Source organism: Simochromis diagramma, unplaced genomic scaffold, assembly GCF_900408965.1.
Source record: "Simochromis diagramma unplaced genomic scaffold, fSimDia1.1 OVJJ01000603.1, whole genome shotgun sequence".
Classification (NCBI taxonomy): Eukaryota; Metazoa; Chordata; class Actinopteri; order Cichliformes; family Cichlidae; genus Simochromis; species Simochromis diagramma.
The window spans coordinates 25,255,708-25,278,718 of record NW_024387414.1 but is presented as its reverse complement, the minus strand read 5'-3'; the positions used below and the strand labels follow the sequence as shown (position 1 = coordinate 25,278,718).

Genomic DNA, 23,011 nt, shown 5'->3' with positions numbered 1-23,011 from the left:
GCTGTTGAGATTGCACTTCTTCTTCCTACATAAAGATATCTCAGAGATTAAATGTATAGTTAAATGTCTTTAACTACGTTGTATGTGGCTCTTGATGTAAAATGAGTTTGACATCCCTGTAAACTGGACTCAAACCCTTGAGTAGAGGCTGTACCAATTATCTGCCAGCAGAGGGTGCTGAGAGCCAAAGCTGTCCAGCATATTTGAATCCAGAGATCATTTCTGAAGGACTGTAAGTCTGCTCTAATCTATGTAACTTATACTGGATCAAATTAGCAACAAGTGCGACATGTGTGCTCGCACCCCAGCCCTTTCCTGCACTATTTCGGGCACCCAGGCTTTGTAGTCTCACTCATGTGCCGGATCTCCCTTCTTAAGCTCTGACATAGCACAGCTGATCCCAGGGACATAAAGGCACCATGCGCGCATCTCTTACTAGTTGAAGGGATCAAAAGCACTCGGGGTGCAAGATTAGCCATCATCCCCACACCTCTCCGACCCCCACACCAGGAATATATATACATACATACATAAATACATGTAGTTCATGCACACTCTCATGTCAATCAAATGCTTATTGTAAGGGAATCAGACCTTTGAACGTCACATACAAGACAAATCCCTCTCTCTCGTTCTCCACAGCTGAGAGGACACATGGCACTGATCCCTTGGGAAAGACCAAGGTCAGAGTTGGGGCATAGACACAGAGAGGACTCCTACAGTACTTGTTTTCATGCATTTAGTGAAATATGCATGTACCCAAAAAGTGAGATGCAATCAGGCTGAATAAGCCTGGTAAAGACTCCAATCCAGACCACTAGAGAGTGTTGGAAAATGTGTAGGAGATCATATATTTGTTATATCCTTTTTAAGTTTTATATTTTCTCTTGCTGATAAAGACCTTCCCCATTGCCATTCAAAAAAAAGTAATTAAGTAATAGATAAATAGTAACAATAAAAACACAGGCGGCATTTTCTGTCAATTAGTCTGGCTAGTGAGCCACCAGAACTTTATATATAATTAATCCTATATAGTTGTATACATTTATTTATTTGTGGTGACAAATTCCTTCATTTAATACATTTACTTAACTGTTAAAACTGCACTACTTTTTTCTCAAATGGGATGAAATGTGTAGTTAAATATCTTTACACTGAGAAAAACGAGTTTCACTGGTACAGCCCAGATAAGATCAACAGTGCAAAAAGATCAGTTTTAAAGTCTCATCAAAAACAAAAAGAAATCTATTCCAGGACCAAGAAGCTAGCAGAAGCTAGCTAACGGCGACTATTTGAGGGTAGAACAAAAATTATTATTATTATCTTTTAGCTATTAACAATAAAATTCTAATATATATACATAATTGTTAAGTTTATACGAGGTGCGGGCTCTGGATTATCATGTTGACTTCATCATTAGTTTCAGTTACTGATAAAAGCATTAAGAAAAACTTGCTCGACCATGACCAAGTAAAACAGTAAAATGATCTATAGAACAGACACAAGCAACATTTTTCTTCATCATAAGTTATTTTAATAGAGAAACTATATTAATATGTTGTTGTTGTTGTTCAGTCTGAATACTTTCACTGTCACTGGTGAAGGCAATTTCTGGCATAAATGTCGTATATATGTCATTTTATGATATCTAATGCTATGAATAAATGTTAGTGCTGCAAGCTCATGTTCTGCTTTTACATCACCGGGTAAAAAATGTTTTTATGATGGATTGTTAAAAATCTGTCAATCAGCTTTTTGAGTTCTGCTGCTTTGCCTAAACATCAACTGAGCTCAATTTTTTAAAATAGTTTATATTTAAAATATACTTCCACATCTGAGCCAAACTTTATTTTGTTTATAACTAGTTAAAATATTAATATTATAAAGAACTAATAATAGTCAGAGAAGTAATCATTGTCTTAAATAAATAACGCCTTTATTGTTTCACAGCTGAAACCAAACCTAAAGTAGAAAATTTGGACTTATGATGAATTGCGGTTTTCCAAATGTAGTCAACACCATTTTTCAGAAGTATCACAAACGTCAAATGCTATTATAAACAAAGCATTGAAGGGAACATTTGTTATCATTTCTCATTCCTAGTTCCTGTTATGCAAGTCATGTTTATACATTTCCCCATGCTGAGTCACAATACTTAGCCATTAAAAGTATAGCCAGAAGCACCTTCTGACAGGTTTGCATATATACATATATGTATACATATACATATGTATGTTTTTACTACTTTCTACATTGTAGATACTTACTGAAGACATCACATACTGTATATGAAGCAAGATTATGGAATTATATAGCAAACAAAAAACTTTCATATTTTATATTCCCTTTGTTTTGTTGACAGTGATGCAAACTTTTGTCCTTCATAATGGGGTTGGGACCATCAGTTGTGTTGTGCAGAAGTCAGGTTGGTACACAGCTGACAGCCCTATTTGACAACTGTTAGAATTCATATTATGGCAAGAACCAATCAGCAAAGTAAAGACAAACGACAGTCCATCAATACTTTGTAGAACTGAAAGTCAATTAGTCTGGAAAATTGCTACAACTTTAAATGTGTCCCCAAATGCAGTCGCAAAAACCATCAAGCGCTATGACGAAACTGGTTCACATGAGGACCACCCCAAGAAAGTAAGACCAAAAGTCCCCTCTGCTGCCAAAGATAAAATCATCTGAGTCCCCAACCTCCAAAATTGCAAGTTAACAGCACCTCAGATTAGAGCCCAGATAAATGCCACACAGAGTTCCAGTAGCAGAGACATTTCTAGATCAACTGTTCAGAGGAGACTGTGCGAATCAGGCAGTTATGGTCAAATAGCTGCTAAGAAACCACTACTAAGGAAAAGCAGCAAGCAAAAGAGATTTGTTTGGGCAAAGAAACACAAGGAATGGACATTAAACCAGTGGAAAACTGTACTTTGGTCTGATGAGTCTAAATTTGAGATCTTTCGTTCTATCCGCCGTGTCTTTGTGTGACGCAGAAAAGGTGAAGGGATGGTCTCTACGTGCATGGTTCAGTCCACAGTCACCTGACTTAAACCCAGTCACGATGGTTTTGGATGAGATGGACCGCAGAATGAAATGCAAAACAGCCAACAAGTGCTCAGCAACTCCTTCAAGACTGTTGGAAAACCATTTCAGGTGACCACCTCATGGAGCTCATCGAGAGAATGCCAAGAGTGTGCAAAGCAGTAATCAAAGCAAAGGGTTTCTATTTTGAAACTCTAACATATAAAACATGTTTTGAGTTATTTCACACTTTGTTTGCTACATAATTCCAGATGTGCTGATTCATAGTTTGGATGCCTTGAGTGAGAATCTACAATGCAAATAGTCATGAAAGCAAAGAAAAACCATTAAATGAGAAGGTGTGTCCAAACTTTTGACTGGTAGTTTATATATATGTATGTATTCTCTTCTTTTTCATTCAAATCAAACAATGGTCCAGCAAAAAAATAACATGTACAATTCTGTGAAACACTATGTGCTCCTTCCTGATTTCTTGTTCTGCTGCATATTTGTCACCCTACATACATTTTGTATATCATCAAACAAAAATAATAATATTAGACAAAAATAACCAGAGTAAAATCTAAATACAGTTTTTAAATAGTGATTTCATTTATTAAGGGGGAAGAGCTGGAACTCCAAAGCTTTCCTTCTGTAAGTTGTGGACTGAATGGGTATTCAACCTAAGGACATTCACACTGATGTACCATCCAGTTAAATATCAAAAGAATAATCTCCACTTTATGTTTCAGTTTTTTCCACAGTGAATCAGACTACTGTCAAGAGAAAGAAACACTGTCGATGTACATGTCGGCACAGCTCCTCGGCTTGACCACCTCACATCAGTTTTGTTTGGCAGACAATGGGTATTGTTTTGTCAGTAAGCAGACTTCAAGACCAACAGCGATTCAGACTTCTGGAATGGATCATAATTAGGAACAACCACTCCTGTGACCTGATCCCTTCTTAATCTCGACGCAAACCGCAGCTTATCCTATGCTCAGACGTTTTTATATTTTTTATATTTATATTTGCTGAACCCCCTGATGAGGTTGACTTTTTAGCCTCTTTTTAGCCTCACATTACATGGCATGCTGTGAAATTTGGTAATATGGTGATGATTAGCATTCAGCTCAAGTGCATTTGTTTGTAGACTCTTTAGATCAGAAATGAGGCTCAAAGAAAAGAATCCTTTGTTGTTGTCTTAACAGTAATAACTTAGGGAAACCTAGAAGACTTACAGTTATTATTTTTCTCTCTAACATATCCATGTACACCTGCATTCCTACCATACCACTGCAAGAAGGAGGCTGTATTACGCTCTGACACTCCTTCTCTTAGCGTCCTCCTCCTCCTCACTGCAGGAAGTAATTGTAGCAAAACACACACAAGCGCACACACAGAATCCTGACTAATCACAAGGTCTTTGAGTCAGAAGTGTTGTGATCCAGTTCATAAAGGGTTTAGCCTCTAGAGTGCAACACTAGCACATCAGTCAGATCGACTCTTAATAAAGAAGCTGGATCTGGAGGTCTCACAGCCAGCAGTTGTTACCGTCACTCATTGTCGTTGCGGCCTCCCCCTACACATACACACACATACACTCACACACACACACGCGCAAGCTAGAGCTTGTACAAACACCCACACACGACCCCAGAATGCATACATGCACACATACTTACAAACTTCCAGACACACACACTCACACGCGCGCGCGCACACACACATGAGCCAAGGAGCATGGGCAGCAGGGTCATCCTAGCGCCATGCTTCATAAAGGGCGCCGTTACAATAGGTTTACTGTTACTCTGCCAATTGCTGGGATACAATAGGACTGAATGTGCTGGGCTGATGCTTCTCCACTTCTCTCCATTTTTCACTTGATGTCAAGGAAGAAAGACTGAGACGGGACAGCATGTTATCAGAGGACAGCCTTGAAGGTGAGTCGGCTCACTGCAGTATTACACTTGCGTATAATGCTGAGAGAAGAGAGATAGGGGAACGAGATCTCTGAATTTGTAAATATTGATTGGCCTGATACTCACTGAGAATGCTACTTTATGGTTTAAAGAGTCCCACTGGGTTTAAAAAGCCTGAATATCTCTGAAATGCTAGTGAAGGGCTACAGGTTTTAAAGTCATTTTGAGACATGAGACAGTGAGGTGAGGTGCAGAGGCAGTGATGCTGCAGTACACCTCTCACACAGGACAAACAGCAGGACATGACAGGCTACAAAAGTGGTGTTGGACTGCATCATGTTGAGGAATTCAGAGGAGAGGAGAGGAGTGAAGTGTGAGACAAGGGGAAGAATTAAGCTGAAGGAGGCATGAATTAAATGGCAGAGGCTACTGGAAAATATGGATCACAACACAAAGAACTTGGGAGAAGAGAGCCAATGAAAGACAAAAGGAGAAGAGGCATTAAGGGGTGAGAGGGTTTGCTGTAAGAGGAGTGGAGGTGGGGTTTAACTCGGGGTGGCAGATGGGTCTCACAGATTCAGAAGGGGTGTGGTGCTGAATTGTGAGATTCCTCTAACTTAGGACATGCGGGGATATCTGCACTGCAGCTGTCAATAGTTCAACACCTACTCAGCCACACCCCTCCTCCCCTTCTATTACACACACACAGACACACTGATCATATTTCATATCTTGCGATAGGCCTGGTTTTCATCGTGAGTTAATCGTCAAGCTGGAAAATTCTTGTGAGACAGTGACACTGACTCATGTTCTCTGAGTCGCTGTGTTAAATATTAACATAACTTCTGTTATAGAGCCCACAGAATAGAGTTTTGAAGGATTTATTTGCTCATGGCGTGCCCTGCCTGCACTTTATTATTCCTCTCCACACACAATTTCAGCAATCCCATTTGACTGTAGCTTAATTCTAGCCTATTACACTGTAGCAGCAGTGTAATGAGGGTATAAACAATCTCATATTTCAAATCCAGAGTGACAAGGTGCGCCGCCAGGGCCTCACAGAGAACAACAACATTTTTAAAAGCACAGAGACTTCAAGGGGATGGCCTAACAGAGAGAAAGAGAGTACATTCAAAAGCAACACTAGTTTGCTATCATTAGCTCATAACAAAATGGCATAGCTTAATATGAAGTATTAAGCCACATTTAATGCTTCATTACAACAGAATGTTGTACTTTTACTTCAGTTTCAAATTTACAAGCAATCTAGCCTTAACAAGAAAATCACTCACACTTACATAACACAAACACGACTATTTTTTAAAGGCCATTCATTCTACAGAAACACTGTAGCTGATGCAAGGTGGAGCTAATTTTACCTACTTTATATACCGCTGCAGAGTTTAGACCAACGCTAAGCCAGGGTATCTACCAAAGGTCACAAAGTCAAATTGAGGAGTCAATATCAAATATATATATATTTATATATATATATATATATATATATTTTTTTTTTTTTTTTTTTAAAGTAGAAAAGACATTCAATTACACATTTGTGACGCCTGAATCTGTGATGTACTGTAAGATTTTACCTCCTGATATTAAAGGGGAAGTACACATTTAGCTTGAAATAATAAGCTAATTATTTCTAGGAGAAAAATAGGCCTTTTTAATATTTTTATTTACCTATTAATTTATTTGCAATGCCGTTTATTTTTGGCTTCAGGTTACTTTTAACTAAGAATTCCTATTTCCTATCTTATTCCTTACTAATACACAGACACAGACGGTGGGAACAAACCTGATTCATTAACGAACAGCTAAATAAGAAGGGGAGACATCAGCTAGCGGTCGCGGTTGTTTGCTTGCGGTTTGTTTTCTCCTCGCGCCCGCCTCGCGTTCTCACCTGGACGGAAGTTGACTTAAAAAGGCAGGGCAGGTAGAGGCAGCCCCTCACCTCCTCCTCCTCCTCTATCCAGGTGGTGGAAAGCAAACTCCTCTCTTATTGTAGCCTACGTTTGGCTGAAGAGAGGAGCCATGACGCTGGATAGGCTTCACTCCTGTTAGCGCGCTATGAAATAACCTGAAACATTCACCTTGTGTTTCTTATCAACCAGTAACCTCACGGACTCATGGGGCTTCTACTGCTGAGCCTGATTCTCCGGTACTGGATCAACGCCGTGGAGGGTAAGCTGAAGTCCTGGCTTTCTTTTTAAAAGCTCATTTGCAAAGTAGTAGTCACTCAAGAGCAAGTCAACAATGCTGTCTTGGCACTGAAGAGTGGTTGGGATGTTTTATTGTGAGAAGGTATTAAAATTTGAAACCAAGAATTATGTTACATTTACTACACTGGACTACACATTTACTACTACTAAGGATTAGAATAAACACACAGATTAAAATAATCATATCAATAAGTAAATAAAAAATGACACCATAAATGCAGACTTTTTCTAGTGTTGGACTCTGGTCTGTGCTGACAACCCTTACCTGTTTATGTGCTGTGCAGCAGGTTTGTGTTCAGCCGGCAGTACTGTGACTTGTGATGACTGTCTGCAACTCAGCCCCCAGTGCGCCTGGTGCACACAGGAGGTGAGCAGCTATACGAGAAGACAGTCACATTTAAAGTGAAGTGATTTTTTGCAAAATATCTTCTCGTGTTTGATTTACATGATGACGCTGATGACAAAGTAATAATCTTTATGGCCTGCTGTAAAACAGCCTGCAAACTGAGGTTGCTACTTGTCACATGTTCCCATTTGTTTGTCAGAATTTCACAGACTGGTTTTCAGTCACACAAAGATGTGACACACTGGATGTCTTACTGGAAAAGGGATGTGCCAGGGACCAGCTGCAGTTCCCTGTTTCCAAACACCAGATCCTCCAGGATCAGCCACTTGGGAAGAAGATGGGCAGCACTAATAGCACACAGATATTCCCTCAAAAAATGTCCCTCAAGCTCCGACCTGGTATACAGTCTGACATCCTCTGAAGTGACGATTTGTCTTCTGAAGCAGTTTTTTGAGTTCAGAGAGATAAAACGTGGCCTGATTTTGTTTCTCGCACAGGCAGTGAGGTGACCTTCCAGGTGAAGGTTCAACACACAGAGGACTATCCTGTGGACATGTACTACCTGATGGACCTGTCAGCATCCATGTTCGACGATCTGAAGATGATCAAAGACTTGGGCTCTACTTTGTCAAAAGAAATGGCGAAGCTCACGAGTAAATTTCGAATGGGCTTTGGCTCTTTTGTGGAGAAACCCTTGTTGCCCTTCATCAAGATCACAGAAGAAGAACTGGCCAACCCGTGCAGGTTTACAATAAAATAAAAATCTAAACATGAGTAGAAGTTTGTTTCTTTTTGTTTTTTTAAAGTGCTCTGATCTTGTAAATCTGACACTCTTACTCTTCTAACGCTCGCTTTTAATGTCTTGTTACATTACAGCCGTGTAGACGACACCTGCTTGCCGACGTTTGGCTACAAGCACGTCTTGTCTCTGACGAGCAACACCAGCAAGTTCAACGAGATAATCGCCGTGCAGCATATATCTGCAAACATTGACGACACGGAGTGTGGTTTCGACGCCATCATGCAAGCAGCCGTTTGTGGGGTAACATTTCCCATTTCAAGGTTCCAAAGATGCCGGCCGTTCGTTTGTGACGCCACCTCGCCAACTGTTTTTTTCAGAGCAGCTGTGTGTCTCCTGCTAGGACAAGATCGGCTGGAGGAACGACTCCATGCGTTTGCTGGTGTTTGTCAGCGATGGCAACTCACACTTCGGGATGGACAGCAGGCTGGCCGGTATTGTGATTCCCAATGACGGGCAGTGTCACCTGGATGCCAACAATGAATACTCAAAGTCCACAGTGCATGTAAAACCTGATTTTATCATTTGATTAATCTAGGATTATTATTTTTCATTATTATTTGGCTTTCTCCTTTAACACTGTGGTAATTCATGGTAAATAATCACCTGAAACCTCTTATAAATGTAACCTTTTTTTCAGGAATATCCAACTCTTGGTCAGCTGATTGATAAGCTGGTGGACAACAACATCTTGCTGGTATTTGCAGTGACAGAAGACCAGAAAGACAACTACATGGTAACAGCTCCCTAGTTTTTTTTCCCTGTTAGAAGAGATCAAACTAGAGAGCTGAATAACACAAGTGTTTGTGAGGTTAGCATATTTATCTTCTGAGTTGCATTCAACTTGTTACAACTGGCCCCGTTTCTCTTCCACACTCCTTTTCGTACTGTTCTTTTAGGGAAGATGTGTGGCGATGAGCTTCCCGTATTTGTAACAGTGACATTACTGTTTATCTGTTTTTTTGTTTTGTTTTCTGTGTCTCTTAGAACTATGCAGATCTCATACCTGGTGCCACCGTTGGAGTCGTGGCGAAAGACTCGCGGAACATCCTGGAACTGATTGTAACAGCATACAAAGTAAATAAAAGGGCCTGATAATCAGGATGTGCTGGCAGAGTGGATGTGTGGCTTTGTGTGTGTGTGTGTGTGTGTGTAAAAGTCATAAGACAATTTTTTTTTTTTAAAATCAAGTAATATTTAATGGTGCAGGCACGAAAAAGTATCTATAGCAAACTGGTACATTACTATTTTTATTTTCTCCACCCCTTTGTTATTATTTCTTTTCCTTCTTTTATTCTTTCTTCTATCACATTTTCCCCTCTACCTCCCAACACTCTGCATCAGCATGTTGGCCAGCATGTTTCTGCTTGTCCCAACCGTTTCATCTCCTCGCCCCCTCCAAATCTGATTTGCTCTAAACTTCCCCTCCCTCTCCCGCACACTGCCTCTTTTTTCTCACTCTTGGTCGTTTTCGTTCTGCCCATCTCATCCACCGTGCGTCGTTTTGTAAATCCCCCTTGGCGGCGATGACTGGTAGTTGTGCAGTCCTCTAATTACTTCATCGGTTGCGTCATTTAAACCCACATTTAGTCTCTGCCGCACTAGCAGAGTCCCTGTCATCACAGTGATTGTAGATGTGGTGCTTAACTGGAACGCAGTGCAAACAGGGGACTATTTAGTGATACTGCACAGGTGATGAGTACTTGCACTCACCTGTAATTCTGATGAGTAACAGCGAAGTCTCTTTAGATGCGTTTTATCTACTTAATCCATCCTCAGCTGGGTGTATCCCATAAGTGCTCCGGTTTTCTTCTTCCTTACCAACACCAAAGCCAGGAAGCACACAATATGCCCTCTGTTAGCAGTCAGACGGGCCGTTACAGAGTTCATTAGTCAGTCAAGCACAGTATTTTCTCAAGCTGAGGTTAGCTGTCACACTTTCTTCAGGTGCTTTATACAGTGCAGCGCACCTGGGATGCTGACTCACCTCCCCAAAAAAGAATTAGACATGAGGTGTCAGGTCAGGTCAATGCAGGGTGAAAAGTATAATTCATCTGACAGCCCTGGAAATCCCACTTCATCTTGACTGAACAAAAGGAAAATCTGATTTGATTTTAGTTAACTTAGTTTTGCTTTTTTTTTTTTTGCTTTTTTTGAAGGAGAAACCTGATCAGTACCGAGGTGTGCTGCCCATTGTGTTCTCATATGGCTCACAATACACATAATCTGTTTTCCAGGAACTTCGCTCAGAGATTGAACTAGAGGTCCTTGGAGCCACGAAGGAGCTGCACATGTCTTTCACAACCGTTTGCCCTAATGGAACTATCCTCCCTGATCTAAAACGCTGCTCCAACATCAAACCAGGAGAGACGGTGAGTTGCTGTTGTTACAAATTGCTTCATTTTTTAAAATTTTTTGAAGTGCCTTTCATTAAACTATCTCATCAGACAAGAACAGTTATTAACAATTCTAGTGAAACACCAAACATAACATAAAAAATGTAGATATTTAAGATTAAATGTGAACAAAAGTTGAAAACTTAAAGGAAACTAAACAAAGGCATTACTTCTCACAAGGCATCAGGAGGGCATCATCCCTGGGTCCTGAAGGTAGGAGGGCCCTCTCCTCTAAAGTATACTGGAAGCTCATAATCATGGTGTTATGATGAAGTGGACATACTATAGGAGTTCCACTATGCCCATGGTCTCTGTCTTGTGAATCAAAGCCTAGCTTTTATGCAGTGTACATTTTTCCTCATGAACTGAAACAAGGCTAAATCTGTTTTGAGTTTGTGGGAGCTTAGCTGAAGAAAATAGTGTTAGCGTTCATTCCCATGACATCTGACCCCGGATGTTGTCCATGGTGCTGATCAAAACGCTGGAATTATACTATTAAGAGTATCGATTATTATTGTATGCTATTTTTTTGCACTTGGAGCGTGTGTCAGAGAGAGAATGGGATGCTGTGTTTGTTCTGTTGTTGTTACGCCTGTGAAACGAAATAATGGAAGGGACAAAAGACTATTCTAACACACAGACAGTCCTAACAGCTCAAGAGTGTTAGGTCTTTCTAACTGTGTTAGCTCTTTCACTACAACAGTAAAAGCTTAATTTTAGGGTATGCAGAGAACTTTGCAAGACCTGCAGTGCTTTATAAACTTGTAAAAGTATGTAAAAAAAAAATCTATACACAGACTGACAGGTGAAAAATAACACAACGTGCACTCTGCCTCATCAACATTCATGCCTTAGTTGTACCTGAAGAATTGTTTGGATTGGGTCAGATAGGAATGTGTTGTGTAAATCTGGAAATTTTTAAGTTGTTTTTTGTCAGAGACTAATGTTGATTAGAGGGAGACCTGGTGAATTTGAGGCTTTAGCACTTGTAACTGATAGATCAGGCAATATTTCTGAGAGAGAAAAAAAATCAACCAGTTTGTCTGTCAAAACACAAATGCATAAAACACGCTAGGACAGGATAAGAACTTAGATTAGATAAGACTTCATCAATCCCTCGGGTGGCTTCCTCCGGGGGCATGTGCAGAGGAGGGATGGTGGATATATTGGACAAAGTTAAAGATGGAGGAACATAGGAAGATGACAGAAGATTCATGGATGTAGTGAAGGAGGACATGCAGAAGGTTGGTGTAACAGAGGGCGATGCTACAGATACGTGAAATGGAGATAGGTGATCTGCTGTGGCGACCCCTAAAGGAAGCAGCTGAAAGAAGAAGAAGAACGGAGGAACTAGTTTACTTACTTTCACCAACATCAGGGCTTAATGATCTTGTTTAGCTGGTTCAAATCCAAAGTTTTTCCCCTCTCTCTTAGCTGTGCTGTCTAAAACAGATGAAAAAGCCCCCAATTATCAATGGCGTTCCTGTGGGGATTAATAGCGCTGACTTTTCACAGGCAGAATATTTGCAGTCTGTTCTTAGTTTGATCTTAATTTGATGCCCTCCTTGTTTTTGCTCCTCAGGTAGTGTTCAATGTGTCTGTGGAGCTTCTGGGATGCCTGTCAGGAGTTCGACACTTTTCCCTCAGACCTGTAGGCCTTCAGGACAGTTTGGAGATAGAAGTGCAGTCCCTTTGTTCCTGTGACTGTGAGCCTCCAAAGTCAGACAGCAGCCAGTGCACTGAAGGCCAAGGGGTTTTCCAGTGCGGCGTGTGCATATGTCAGCCGGGCTTCCTGGGAGCGCAGTGCGAATGCAATGAGGAGAGCACTTTGTTGAGCAACTGCCTCGCAAACAATCAGTCTGAAATATGCAGTGGTCAGGGGCAGTGCTACTGTGGACAGTGTGTGTGTCATGCATCCAGTTTTGGGCGCATCTACGGTCCCTACTGCGAGTGTGACAATTACTCCTGTGTTCGCTTCCGTGGGGAGCTCTGCGGAGGTGAGTAACTTCGTGTGAATGCTTCTGACTTATTCATGTGTTTTTGTGGAAAGCCTTTTATTATAAATGAAGATTTCTTGTTTGTAGGCCATGGAGTGTGCGACTGCGGAGAGTGTGTTTGTGAACACGGATGGAAAGGGCAGTACTGTAACTGCAGCACCAGCATGGAGGCGTGCACATCTAAGGATGGCTCACTTTGCAGCGGCAGGGGGAAATGTGTGTGTGGCCACTGTGTCTGCACTGTACCCGGAGCATCTGGGGACAAGTGTGAGAAGTGTCCAACCTGTGGAAGCTCCTGTACATCTGCAAGGTGAGAGCGCAGTCATTCCATCGCTTCTTTCGGCCGAACGAGGGTGTAATGTCGAGTATTTTGTCAGCGTCACCTCGGTGATTGGTATTTCTTTACCTCAGAGATACAAGATATCGTCTCCTTGCGCCGCGTGATCTGTCTGCTCTTTGGAGTTCAGGCATATCAGGTTCTGGTCCTGTTGTTCACATGTGTCTACACCTTCCATGTAACTTCAAAAGATACTAATGTCCCCAACACAGCATTGAGAGATTTCCTTTCTTCATTGTAAAGCAGCTGTCAGGGCCAGGACCATTTGATACTACTCTTACTGTGGAGGGGGGGAACCCGTGATAGAGAGTGAGAGAAGCCTTGGGAAAAAAGCTGATAAGTGACCACGACTGTGATTTCTCCTTTCGCCCCGTGTCAGTGATTGAAGCCTCAAGAAATGCTTGCTGCATCATCTTAACCTTTCGTTTTCCTGCTCATTTCAACACTAGGACCTGTGTAGAGTGCCATCTTCAAGATCAGGATGATGCTGAGTCATGTGATCAAAGGTGCAGCGCTACTACAATTTCCATCAATACAACAGGAGGTAAAGGATTCCCTAACTTACCTGTTGTTACTTTACTTTCATTCAGCTTCTTAGTCTAACTCACTGAACTCTAACCGTAACCTAAACTAAACTTACTTACCTAATGGGGTAAATCACTAAATCATCACATACAAACCTTCCCATTTGTCTCTCGTAATGTCGCTCTACAAGGTGCAATCGATACATTTTCTAACTCTGCCTATAAAAGTCATAAAACCTTATCTGCTTTAAGTTCGGCCCTTCCTTATTCAATGTTATCTTGTTGGAAAGCCCCGCAAAGGTTTTCAAGACTACTGTTATTTTTAGATCACTCCTCCACTGAGTCAAAAATGATGACCAAACAGTTTGAGTTGCATTTCAGACAAAAGGACAAAGTCACAGTGAGAGTAATCTGGCAAGTTGAGCAGGTGGTGTGGCTAAAAAACCCAGTCCTGCCTTTTCAGGGTGTTACATCAGAAAGAGCTAGCTGGTATTTAGGCCTTCCAGGTATTCCTAGTTCAGTAACACAAAACAATTATTCTCTCCCCCAAAGAGAAGGAGGATGTAAGCAGCCTAGTGTCCACAGTTTTCAAGACATCATTTTCAAATATTTTTTTGTGATTGTAGATGCCAGTATCAGCTTGAACTGATTTCATTTTGTTGAAAATCGGATCAAGGTCACTCAAAATGTGAAAATCAGTAAAAACTATCACCCACAATTTTTTATGGACCATTTTCAAACTTCACAACAATACACTAGGCTTTGGGGAACATGAGCACCAAGGTTGACTAAGCATTTGACCTTGACCTTCATTGTCAGCACTGAAGGTCAAATTTCACCTTGAAAAATTTCAAGGTCGACTTCAAAGTTTCAAGAAACCACATCAAGTAATATATTAGTTGAAGGACATGCATAGGGCTGTATAACACTTGTCTTTTTTTTTTTTTCAATATGACGCTCTACAAGGTCACAATGATGGCATAAAAAGTTTTAGTGTAGCCCTTGCCCTTCAGAGGGAGTTGCGCTCTCTGAGTGCTTTTGTTCGAGTCCTGTGACACCTTTAAATCCACAGGTCTCTCTGGCCTGATAGTACAATACACTGCAAGCGACGGTATGAAAACTGTGTGAATCCACAGCTAGAAGGACAGCCTGTTGACTGTTGAGAGAAATTGCTTTTTCACTTCTGTTTGGTTACTTTTTGCAATTCATGTTCACAAACTCGCTGTGGGGTGAACGGCAATTTGACACCTAAATCTGTATATCAGACTCTCTTGTATGATGTTCACAAGGAAGAATTTGCAAAACAGGACCTGCTTGCAACTGTCAACGAATGTTTCAAGTCTATGCATGTTAACAATCCTTAGTTACTGGTATTGATTTAAATCAATCAAATAAAGCTGGTTTTTAACTGCCACCAAGAGATACTGGATCTCATGCAGGTTTTAAGTCTATGCAGGTTAACGCCCCTTAGTGGGTAAATAGTAATTAATGAAAGAAAACCTTCAAAACATATATGACATATTTTGAAGAATGGCCAGGAGCAAAATATTTAAAATAGCTTTTTTTAAAATGTGCTAAAATGTAGCAACTCCTTAAAACCAAGCAAAATATATTAAAATCAAATAACATCAAGTTTTTGCCTCCCTGTCCTGCAAGGGTTCTTATTCTTGGTGGTGCTATCAACACAGAGGCCTGCTAAGTTTCAGCCAGGGTCGCTGCTTTGGAGGAATGCTGACCTCCATTGACTCGGGTGTCTCTGTGAAGTCTGCACCCCCCCTCTCTAACACAACGCCATCCATGTCCTTTTGGGGAGTGTGGAACAATGGGGAACATATTATTTACCTTGTTGTACAGGCAAAGCTATTATGGTGCCTGTGAATAGCCAAAGAACCTGGTCTTCCTTTGTAGAGGAGTTGATTTTAAAGCCGCTGTACTTGTGCAAGCTGAGAGGCATATCTGATTATCACAGAAGATTTTCAAGCTTCAGATGTGAAACACAATGGTTCGGTCCACACACACCAGATTCTAGTCTTAGATAATGAAGTCACACTGACAGCACAACAGAGCAGAGTATATCATCTGACATTCTCAGCACAATGTCAAAGGGAAGATGATAGCCTTTCCTTATGGATATGTATGTTCACATTTCCTCACAGATTATGACAAGAGTCCTTCTATGTCATGCACGTTTATGATGAAGAATGAGTGCTGGGCGTCATTTAAAGTGGTGGAAGGTGAGACGGACACCACTGCCTATGATCTGCAGATGTACGGTAAGCTTGACACCAACGTAGACGACTAAAGTGAAAGATACTCCCGGTGCAAGTCTCATCTCGCTCTCATGTCCTGTCTCAGGATGTCCAGAGCCACCCAACATCCCCATGATTCTTCTCGGGGTCTCCCTTTCTGTCGTCTGTATTGGCCTGATCCTGCTGGGTGTGTGGAAGGTGTTGGTGTCAGTCCATGACCAAAAGGAGGTGGCCAAGTTTGAGGCTGAGAGGGCAAAGGCAAACTGGCAGTCGGTAAGACCGTGGATGACTTCGCTTTTATTCTTTCTAATATCTTTTTGTTGGGCTCAGATGAATAATTAAAAAGCAAAATAATGTATTAGACATTCATTAGATATTCAAAAGGGTGGACAAAGTCTGATGGTGAGGTGTCTCTCATAACTAAACTGTTCCCACTAATATTCACTGACATACATCCCGTGACTCGGTAGCTTGTAGAAACACCTTTGGCAGCAATAAATAGAGAAAAAAATTCTGTGTGACTTTATCAGTCTCTAAGATTGTTGCGGTGGAATTTTTGTCCACTGTTTTTTACAACTGTGCTTCAGGTCATTGGGGCTTGTAGGTATTCATTAATGCACAGTCACCTTTTCCACTCTCTATGTGTTTATACACGTCTCTGGGTTTAATCATTAGTTATTATTAATCTCCGGCTCTCTTCCACAGCATGTCTTTTGTCTTATCTTCCTCCCTTCACCCCAACCGGTCGCGGCAGATGGCCGCCCCTCCCTGAGCCTGGTTCTGCTGGAGGTTTCTTCCTGTTAAAAGGGAGTTTATCCTTTCCATTGTCGCCTTGCTCATAGGGTATCGTGTGATTGTTGGGGTTTTCTGTGTTGTATTGTAGGGTCTACTTTACAATATAAAGCACCTTGAGGTGACTGGTGTTGTGATTTCGCACTATATAAATAAAATTGAATAGAATAGAATTGAAAAGTTACTGTAACAGCATTTCAGGCAGGTCGAGGTCTGGACTTTGGTTTAAGCCATTCTGTTGTGGATTTACTGATCTACTTGGGATCACTTGGCCCATCTCTCTGAAACTTAGCTGTCAGAGAGATGGCATCACATTTGACTCTAGAACACTTTGGTATACAGAAGAGTTCATGGTGGACTCAATGACTGCAAGGTGCCCCGGTCCTGTGACTGCAAACCGAGGCCAAATCATCACCCCTCCACCACATTGTTTGACAGTTGGTATGAGGTGTTTGTGCTGATATTCTGTGTTGTTGTTTTTTCCAAATGTGGTGCCATGCATTACAGCCAAACATCTGCACTTTGGTCTCATCTGTCCACAGGACATTGTTCCAGAAATCGTGTGGTTTGTTCACATGCAACTTTGCAAACCTAAACTGTGCTGCCGTGTTCTTTTTAGAGAGAAAAAGAGGCTTCTACTGCAACCCTTCCATACTTGTTCAGTCTTTTTTTAAACTGTGCTATCATTAACTTTAACATTAAACAAGCTCACTGAGATTTCTGATTTGGGCCAAATGAGCTTCAGGCAGTTTGGAAGGTTTACAGGACTAGTGTGTTGTTGGTTTTGATCTTTGTGTGGCATCTGTAAAAATCTAAACGTCATTGTGTTCTTTCTTTGTTTTCTTTCAGGGGACCAACCCTCTGTTCAGGAGCTCAACATCTACATACAGAAATGTAACTTATAAAAATGCACAGAAAGAAAAGACTATCACAATGAATCACTACTGATGGCGAACTGGATGCGTCTGAGTGCACTTAAGTGTGTGACTTTGTGTGTGTATGAGACAGAGAATAGTTTTTGTACGAATCCCTGTGTTAATTCAGAGATGTCCTAGCACAGTAGACAACACTGTGAACAGACGAACACTGCGAGATGAATTTGCTGCTGTAGAAGTGCACTGTACTGTCAAACACTGGACATTTCTATTGCATGGCCCTACATGTACTGCAACTTGCAACTTGGAAAGGAGAAGTCTACACTACAAGTGATCTACTACTGAATGAAAATGTATAAATATACAGGTGTAAGAGATGTTTTTTTGGTAATAATGTGTCTATTGTTTTACTGTAAAACAAGGCTGAGCCTTTAATTTTAATAACTGTTGTTCTGAGTTTTTTTTAATGGTATGTGGCACATAATTAAAGTTGGATTTGGCATTTTTGAAATGACTCCTCTGCAATTTGGGTTTTAATTGCAGGTTACAACACAGTTCTCACAAAGAGTGAGCAGACTGATTTGATTTACCTGCAAGAAACAAAATTTAAAGTTTGTTTTTCTTACAGTGGGATCACTCAGTGCTCAGTGTTTCCATTTTCTAACAAGGCAACTTGCCCTGGATACTAAGGCCCTTTATTCAATGTGTGTCAGTTTGATTACTTGTTTGCAAATCTGACTGAAATTGCAATAAGCTAGGGTGCTTTATTTATCCCCACAGATGGGAAATTCCTTTCACACACAACCTTTAACTTAGTATAAAGGAGCAGGTTTCATAGGGATGAGGGGATGGGGAACGGGGCTGGAACAGACGAGGATTCAGCGCAAATAACCAAAGTGATGTTGATCGAGAAGGACTCAAGGTCTCACAGTACAGAGGCTCTGGCTGTCCCATGGGACAGGGAGTCCAGGAAGGAGACAGAAGTGATGGTGATTCAAGAGACAAGGTAGAATTTGAAGGCAAAAACAGGAATAATCAAGCAAACAAGGCCAATGTGTGCATGTGAGCTCAATGAAATAAATAATTTACTTATAAATCAATTAAAATACAACTTCCAACATGATAATATACAAGACAGTCACCTGTGAAATGGAGCTCTCCATAAAGCTTAACTTGCAGATACACGTGAATCTCAACATAAATGACTCAATATCCTAAAATAGCCAGAGGAATCCTATCATAAAAATAACACTAATCCAATACATCCAGAGAGTGGCACACAAAAAATAATAGCATAAACTTCACATAGAGAGTTGTTAAAACTTTTGAGAGATCCTTGCCATACAAGGTGCAATATAAGACATATTTTAGCAACAACTGCTGTTATAGGTGTTTTTAGCTATTCCAAAGTTGTGTACCTTTACAGGTCACACCAAAACTTGTACACTTAATTTTGTTTTTTGTTTCTTTACGTGTTATATGTGTTGGAGGCATTACACATTGTGACAAGCATACAAAGTCTTTTGTTAACTCTAAATACATTATACATAACAGAGGCAATATGAAAGATAGATTTGCTTAGCATAGCCTAACTCCAGAGTACTTGTTGATATCTGAGTGCCTGTCCCAGACATGACACAGCTGTAGGCTACAGTTTGCTGTGTGTAGTTTACCTGAGAGCAGTCTGTTCACAGTCATGTACTTTACACAGCTTACAGACAAACTGTCTGTCTGCCCTCTGTCTGTTTTTTTTTTTTCTTCGGTCAAGTCTAAATACAGACTTGTGGTTCTGCCCCAGCGAAAACAGTCCTGAGCGGCAGGAATGCAGCTTTCAGGCCGGACAGCAGCGGCTCCTCCGTCAGACGTGACGTCGCTGCTTCCCCGCTGAAAAACCAGACTCGACGGAGGAAGTTTTTGTACGAGGGGAGGAAAGAAAGAAAGAAGAAGGGAAAAAAAAGAAACCCCCAAAACACCCCCTGCGCCTCTGATCTTCGGAATGTGCGGACATTGGCTCTCCAACGCTGCATCCCGCTGTCGAAATGTTCATCCAGTTGTACCGCTGCGTGGACTCCGCGCCTGTTCTGGCGATTATTTGCGTGACTGTGTTGTTGGCGAAAGGCTGTGTGTGTGTCACTGAAGACGAGGACGACGAAGTCCTGGAGAAAAAACAGCTCGTGGAGTTTTACAGTAAGTTACCAGCTGGTCCCTTAGTAAAGTTTAATTGCCTACATGATGGGACGCATAACGCATGTAGTAGTTCCCTTTTTTCATATTTCATGAAGATGTTGTTTAACATCAGGGAATTGTGCATGGAGGGGGTGATCTAAAGACTCACCTAAACTCTCCTCAGGTCTGAATAGAGGTCTGTGGACCACAGTTTGAACCCCACAGCTGCACCAGGCTCACATTTCTTGCTGTTTTTTTCTCAATTCCCCCGTGTTTGTATGTGTGTGTGTGCATGTGAGCATGCAGTCTGTTTATTATGAGCACAATAGGCCAGTGAGTCATTCGAGTGATAAGCAGTTGGGTTATTCTGGGAAAATGTCAAACATTCACCTTTGCATGTGTGAGACTGTGCTGATTTTCTCCATCTTTCGCCATCTTACATCCCCGCGTTTTAGAGAGCTTTGCATCAATTGGCATGTTTCAGCTTCTTAAAAATGAAGATCTGGGCATGTTTAAACGACGAGTTAGTCAAAAATATCTGCAACTTACTGAACTGTAAGGAAAGTTATGAGCAGCAACCACAGTTTGTTCACTTTTGTTCAGATCAGCCCATGTTCTCGTCCAGAATGCAATCAAATACAGTGTGCACATTAAAAACGCAGAGGAAGAATATCTGGACACTGAAAATGCCTTTTTGGTGATGGATGTGCACACCAGCATCTTTTTTTTTTCAAACCAATTGAGCCATGTAAATTCTCAGCGAACAATTTTAGTTATTTGTTTTAGATCCGGTAACATATATTGCTGATTTTCTTTGTCTGTACAAACTAGCAAGATGCAGGAAGAGATGATTCCTCACACTCTTTTCATCTCCGCTGCTTGGAATCATCCTCTCTCTTTGTTTGAGTATCCAGTTACAAAAGACCATGATTTGTTTCTAAACACAAGGCCTTCCTCGAGCTTGAATATTGCTCCGTCAGATATGGAAATGCGGAAAAGCATGTCTTTGTACTTTACTTTTTGATCTCTGAAGCTGAATGCATTCCCTGTTGTTTACGGCACACATTCACATGAATTGCCCCACATTGCCCCGTTTTATCCGCTTCTCCTCGTCTCTCAATCACTTCCTACCAGAGAAAGGTCTGTTTATCCTGGAGAGTGAGCCGCTGAAGCAGTGCATCTCAGCAAATCGCTCGAAACTAGTGCTGGAGGACTGCGAGCGTCCGACGCGCCGCATGCTGTGGAAGTGGGTCTCCCAGCATCGTCTCTTTAATCTGGGCACCAGCGCGTGCCTGGGCCTCAACATTTCCGACTCGACGCAGCCCCTCGGGATGTTCGAGTGCGATGTGTCCCTCCCCGTGCTGTGGTGGCGCTGCAGCGGAAACACGCTGTATGGAGCGTCCCAGTGGAGGGTGACTGTGGTTCGAGGTTTAGTGGCGGTAAAGAAAAACATTTACCATCAGTGGAAGAGGTACAACACTCCCAGAGAAGGTCCCTGCTCATATCCATATGAAGGTAAACAACCCAAAACTTCCCGTGTGCCTTGTCTGCACAAGATATTTCTGACCTCAAGTGAAACTTGGCATGTTTTGTTTACAGATATCCACACTTTGTTGGGGAATGCACATGGAATGCCTTGTGCCTTTCCTTTTAAATACAACAACCAATGGTACTCTGAGTGTACTACTGAGGGGCGTGAGGACCATCTTCTGTGGTGCTCAACCACCCCTCGCTACGATAAAGGCGAAAGATGGGGCTTCTGTCCAGTGCAAGGTAAACCAGACACACAGACGCACCAGTGCAAGAAAGGAAGACAAGTCATCACAGGCCGTTGTTGCTGCGTGCTCATGTTATCTTTGTCACTTTACCTTTGTGCTTATCAGTTTTCATTTGTCTGTTTTTTCATAGTTTCCGGTTGTGAGCACTTCTGGGAGTCAAACCAGGAGTTGCGCGCATGTTACCAGTTCAACCTGTACACTATCCAAACCTGGAGTCAGGCGCTGTCTACCTGCCAGGCCCAAGGTGGAAATTTGCTCAGCATCACCAGCCTGGCAGAGCACAAGTATATCAGAGGTACCGCACATGTTAAAAAAGACACTAGAACTGTTTTTATCTAAGATGAGTGCCACCCAGCGTGGTCTTCTGCTGCTGTAGTGTTGTGCATTCAGAGATGCTCTTCTGCATACCTTTGTTGCAGTTACCTGCGTTACTCTTGCCTTCCTATGAGCTCAAAGCAGTCTTATCATTCTCTGCTGACCTGTGGAATCACAAAGGCATTTTCATCCATACATTCTCGTTAAACTACCTTTCTTCCCCATTCTAATTATCCTCGTGAGCATGTGCACATGTCTACATGCATTGAGTCGCTGCCATGTGATTGGCTGATTAGATATTTGCATTAACAAGCAGCTAAACCAGTGTACCTAAAAAAGTGTCCCATGAGTGTATATTCAGTTATGTCCGAAGTGTATTTTAAGAACTACTACAACACTTTTCTGTGTTTGCATCTTGTGGTAGATCGAATGGCGAGCGTTGGGGCGATGGTGTGGACCGGGCTGAACCACATTAAGGATGGGCATGGATGGCAGTGGTCTGACGGAGCCCCTCTGTCACTGGTGAATTTCACCACAGGTACTGACTACTGGTTTATCCAGGACCAAGTGAGACGGAAATTTAAAAAGTACCCCACATTTTCACTAATGAGAATATTAGAAATGCCTCTCCAACAAAGGCAAAAAAGAAGTCATTTTATCATGAAAATAAAGCATAAAAGACTTATTTTATAAAACCTATGTTATAGAAGTTTCATCTAAAATAGCCTTTTCATCTGATGTACATCGACAGCTCTGTCAGGACTTAAACATCCTTCCATGTTAACACTTTAATGTTTAAATATGTCTAGCTGCAAAACTTTAACTTGTGTAACTGATGAGGAAATAAAGCCAACAAAGCTTTTTTACCATTTGTGCCCGTCAGATCTCCCAGCCAGCCCGCTACAGGACAATAAACAGTGTGGGGTGTACTCAGGATTCGAGGGTCACTGGCAGAGTCTATCCTGTGAATCTGCTCTGCCTTACATCTGCAAGAAGACACCTAACGACACGCGTGGAGCTGAGCCACTAGGTGAGAACATGTTAACGCACAGGAGACACAAACATATTGGAGACCTCTCTGCATCCTTGGAGGTATCTGTGCTGTGCCCTCACATATCTGAACCCCCAAAATCCAGTTTGTTTGAGTTGTGAGGGTAAGACCAGCTGCAGTTCAGCTGGACTCTGGCACATGACTCTATCCATGCCCCGACATGGATCTCAGATGTTTCCACAGCCATAGCTGCATCTGTAAATACTGCTTTT

At 41.7% G+C, this 23,011-nt stretch overlaps 2 protein-coding genes across 5 annotated transcripts in view; both read left to right on the top strand.

Moving 5' to 3' along the window:
• Positions 1-4,728: 4,728 nt before the first annotated feature.
• Positions 4,729-18,003, top strand: itgb6 (integrin, beta 6). 4 transcript variants are annotated; one of them, XM_040010704.1, is made up of 16 exons: positions 4,729-4,970; positions 7,067-7,136; positions 7,462-7,541; positions 7,720-7,918; positions 8,018-8,264; positions 8,397-8,562; positions 8,663-8,824; positions 8,960-9,055; positions 9,307-9,396; positions 10,557-10,691; positions 12,298-12,712; positions 12,800-13,022; positions 13,499-13,593; positions 15,730-15,846; positions 15,929-16,095; positions 17,464-18,003. In XM_040010704.1, exons 2-16 carry the CDS (start codon positions 7,082-7,084, stop codon positions 17,560-17,562), a joined length of 2,346 nt encoding a protein of 781 aa, XP_039866638.1. In that variant the 5' UTR covers positions 4,729-4,970; positions 7,067-7,081; the 3' UTR covers positions 17,563-18,003. The 4 variants fall into 4 exon arrangements, with proteins under 4 accessions (XP_039866638.1, XP_039866635.1, XP_039866637.1 ...); XM_040010701.1 differs by having other exon boundaries at positions 7,459-7,541; XM_040010703.1 differs by lacking the exon at positions 4,729-4,970 and having other exon boundaries at positions 6,911-7,136.
• A 1,095-nt stretch (positions 18,004-19,098) lies between these two features.
• The window catches only part of pla2r1 (phospholipase A2 receptor 1), a 29,411-nt gene continuing 25,498 nt past the window's right edge, over positions 19,099-23,011 (top strand). The window contains exons 1-6 of the mRNA XM_040010688.1: positions 19,099-19,676; positions 20,790-21,170; positions 21,255-21,428; positions 21,564-21,728; positions 22,173-22,286; positions 22,632-22,778. Of these exons, the coding sequence (XP_039866622.1) occupies positions 19,529-19,676; positions 20,790-21,170; positions 21,255-21,428; positions 21,564-21,728; positions 22,173-22,286; positions 22,632-22,778 (1,129 nt within the window). The 5' untranslated portion in view covers positions 19,099-19,528. The remainder of the gene's footprint in view (positions 19,677-20,789; positions 21,171-21,254; positions 21,429-21,563; positions 21,729-22,172; positions 22,287-22,631; positions 22,779-23,011) is intronic.

Coding starts and splice junctions, on each gene's coding strand:
- itgb6 (XM_040010701.1), top strand. CDS start 7,082: ATGGGGCTTCTACTGCTGAGCCTGATTCTCCGGTACTGGATCAACGCC. Junction 8,265..8,396: donor GAACTGGCCAACCCGTGCAG/GTTTACAATAAA, acceptor GTTACATTACAG/CCGTGTAGACGACACCTGCT. Junction 8,825..8,959: donor ACTCAAAGTCCACAGTGCAT/GTAAAACCTGAT, acceptor CCTTTTTTTCAG/GAATATCCAACTCTTGGTCA.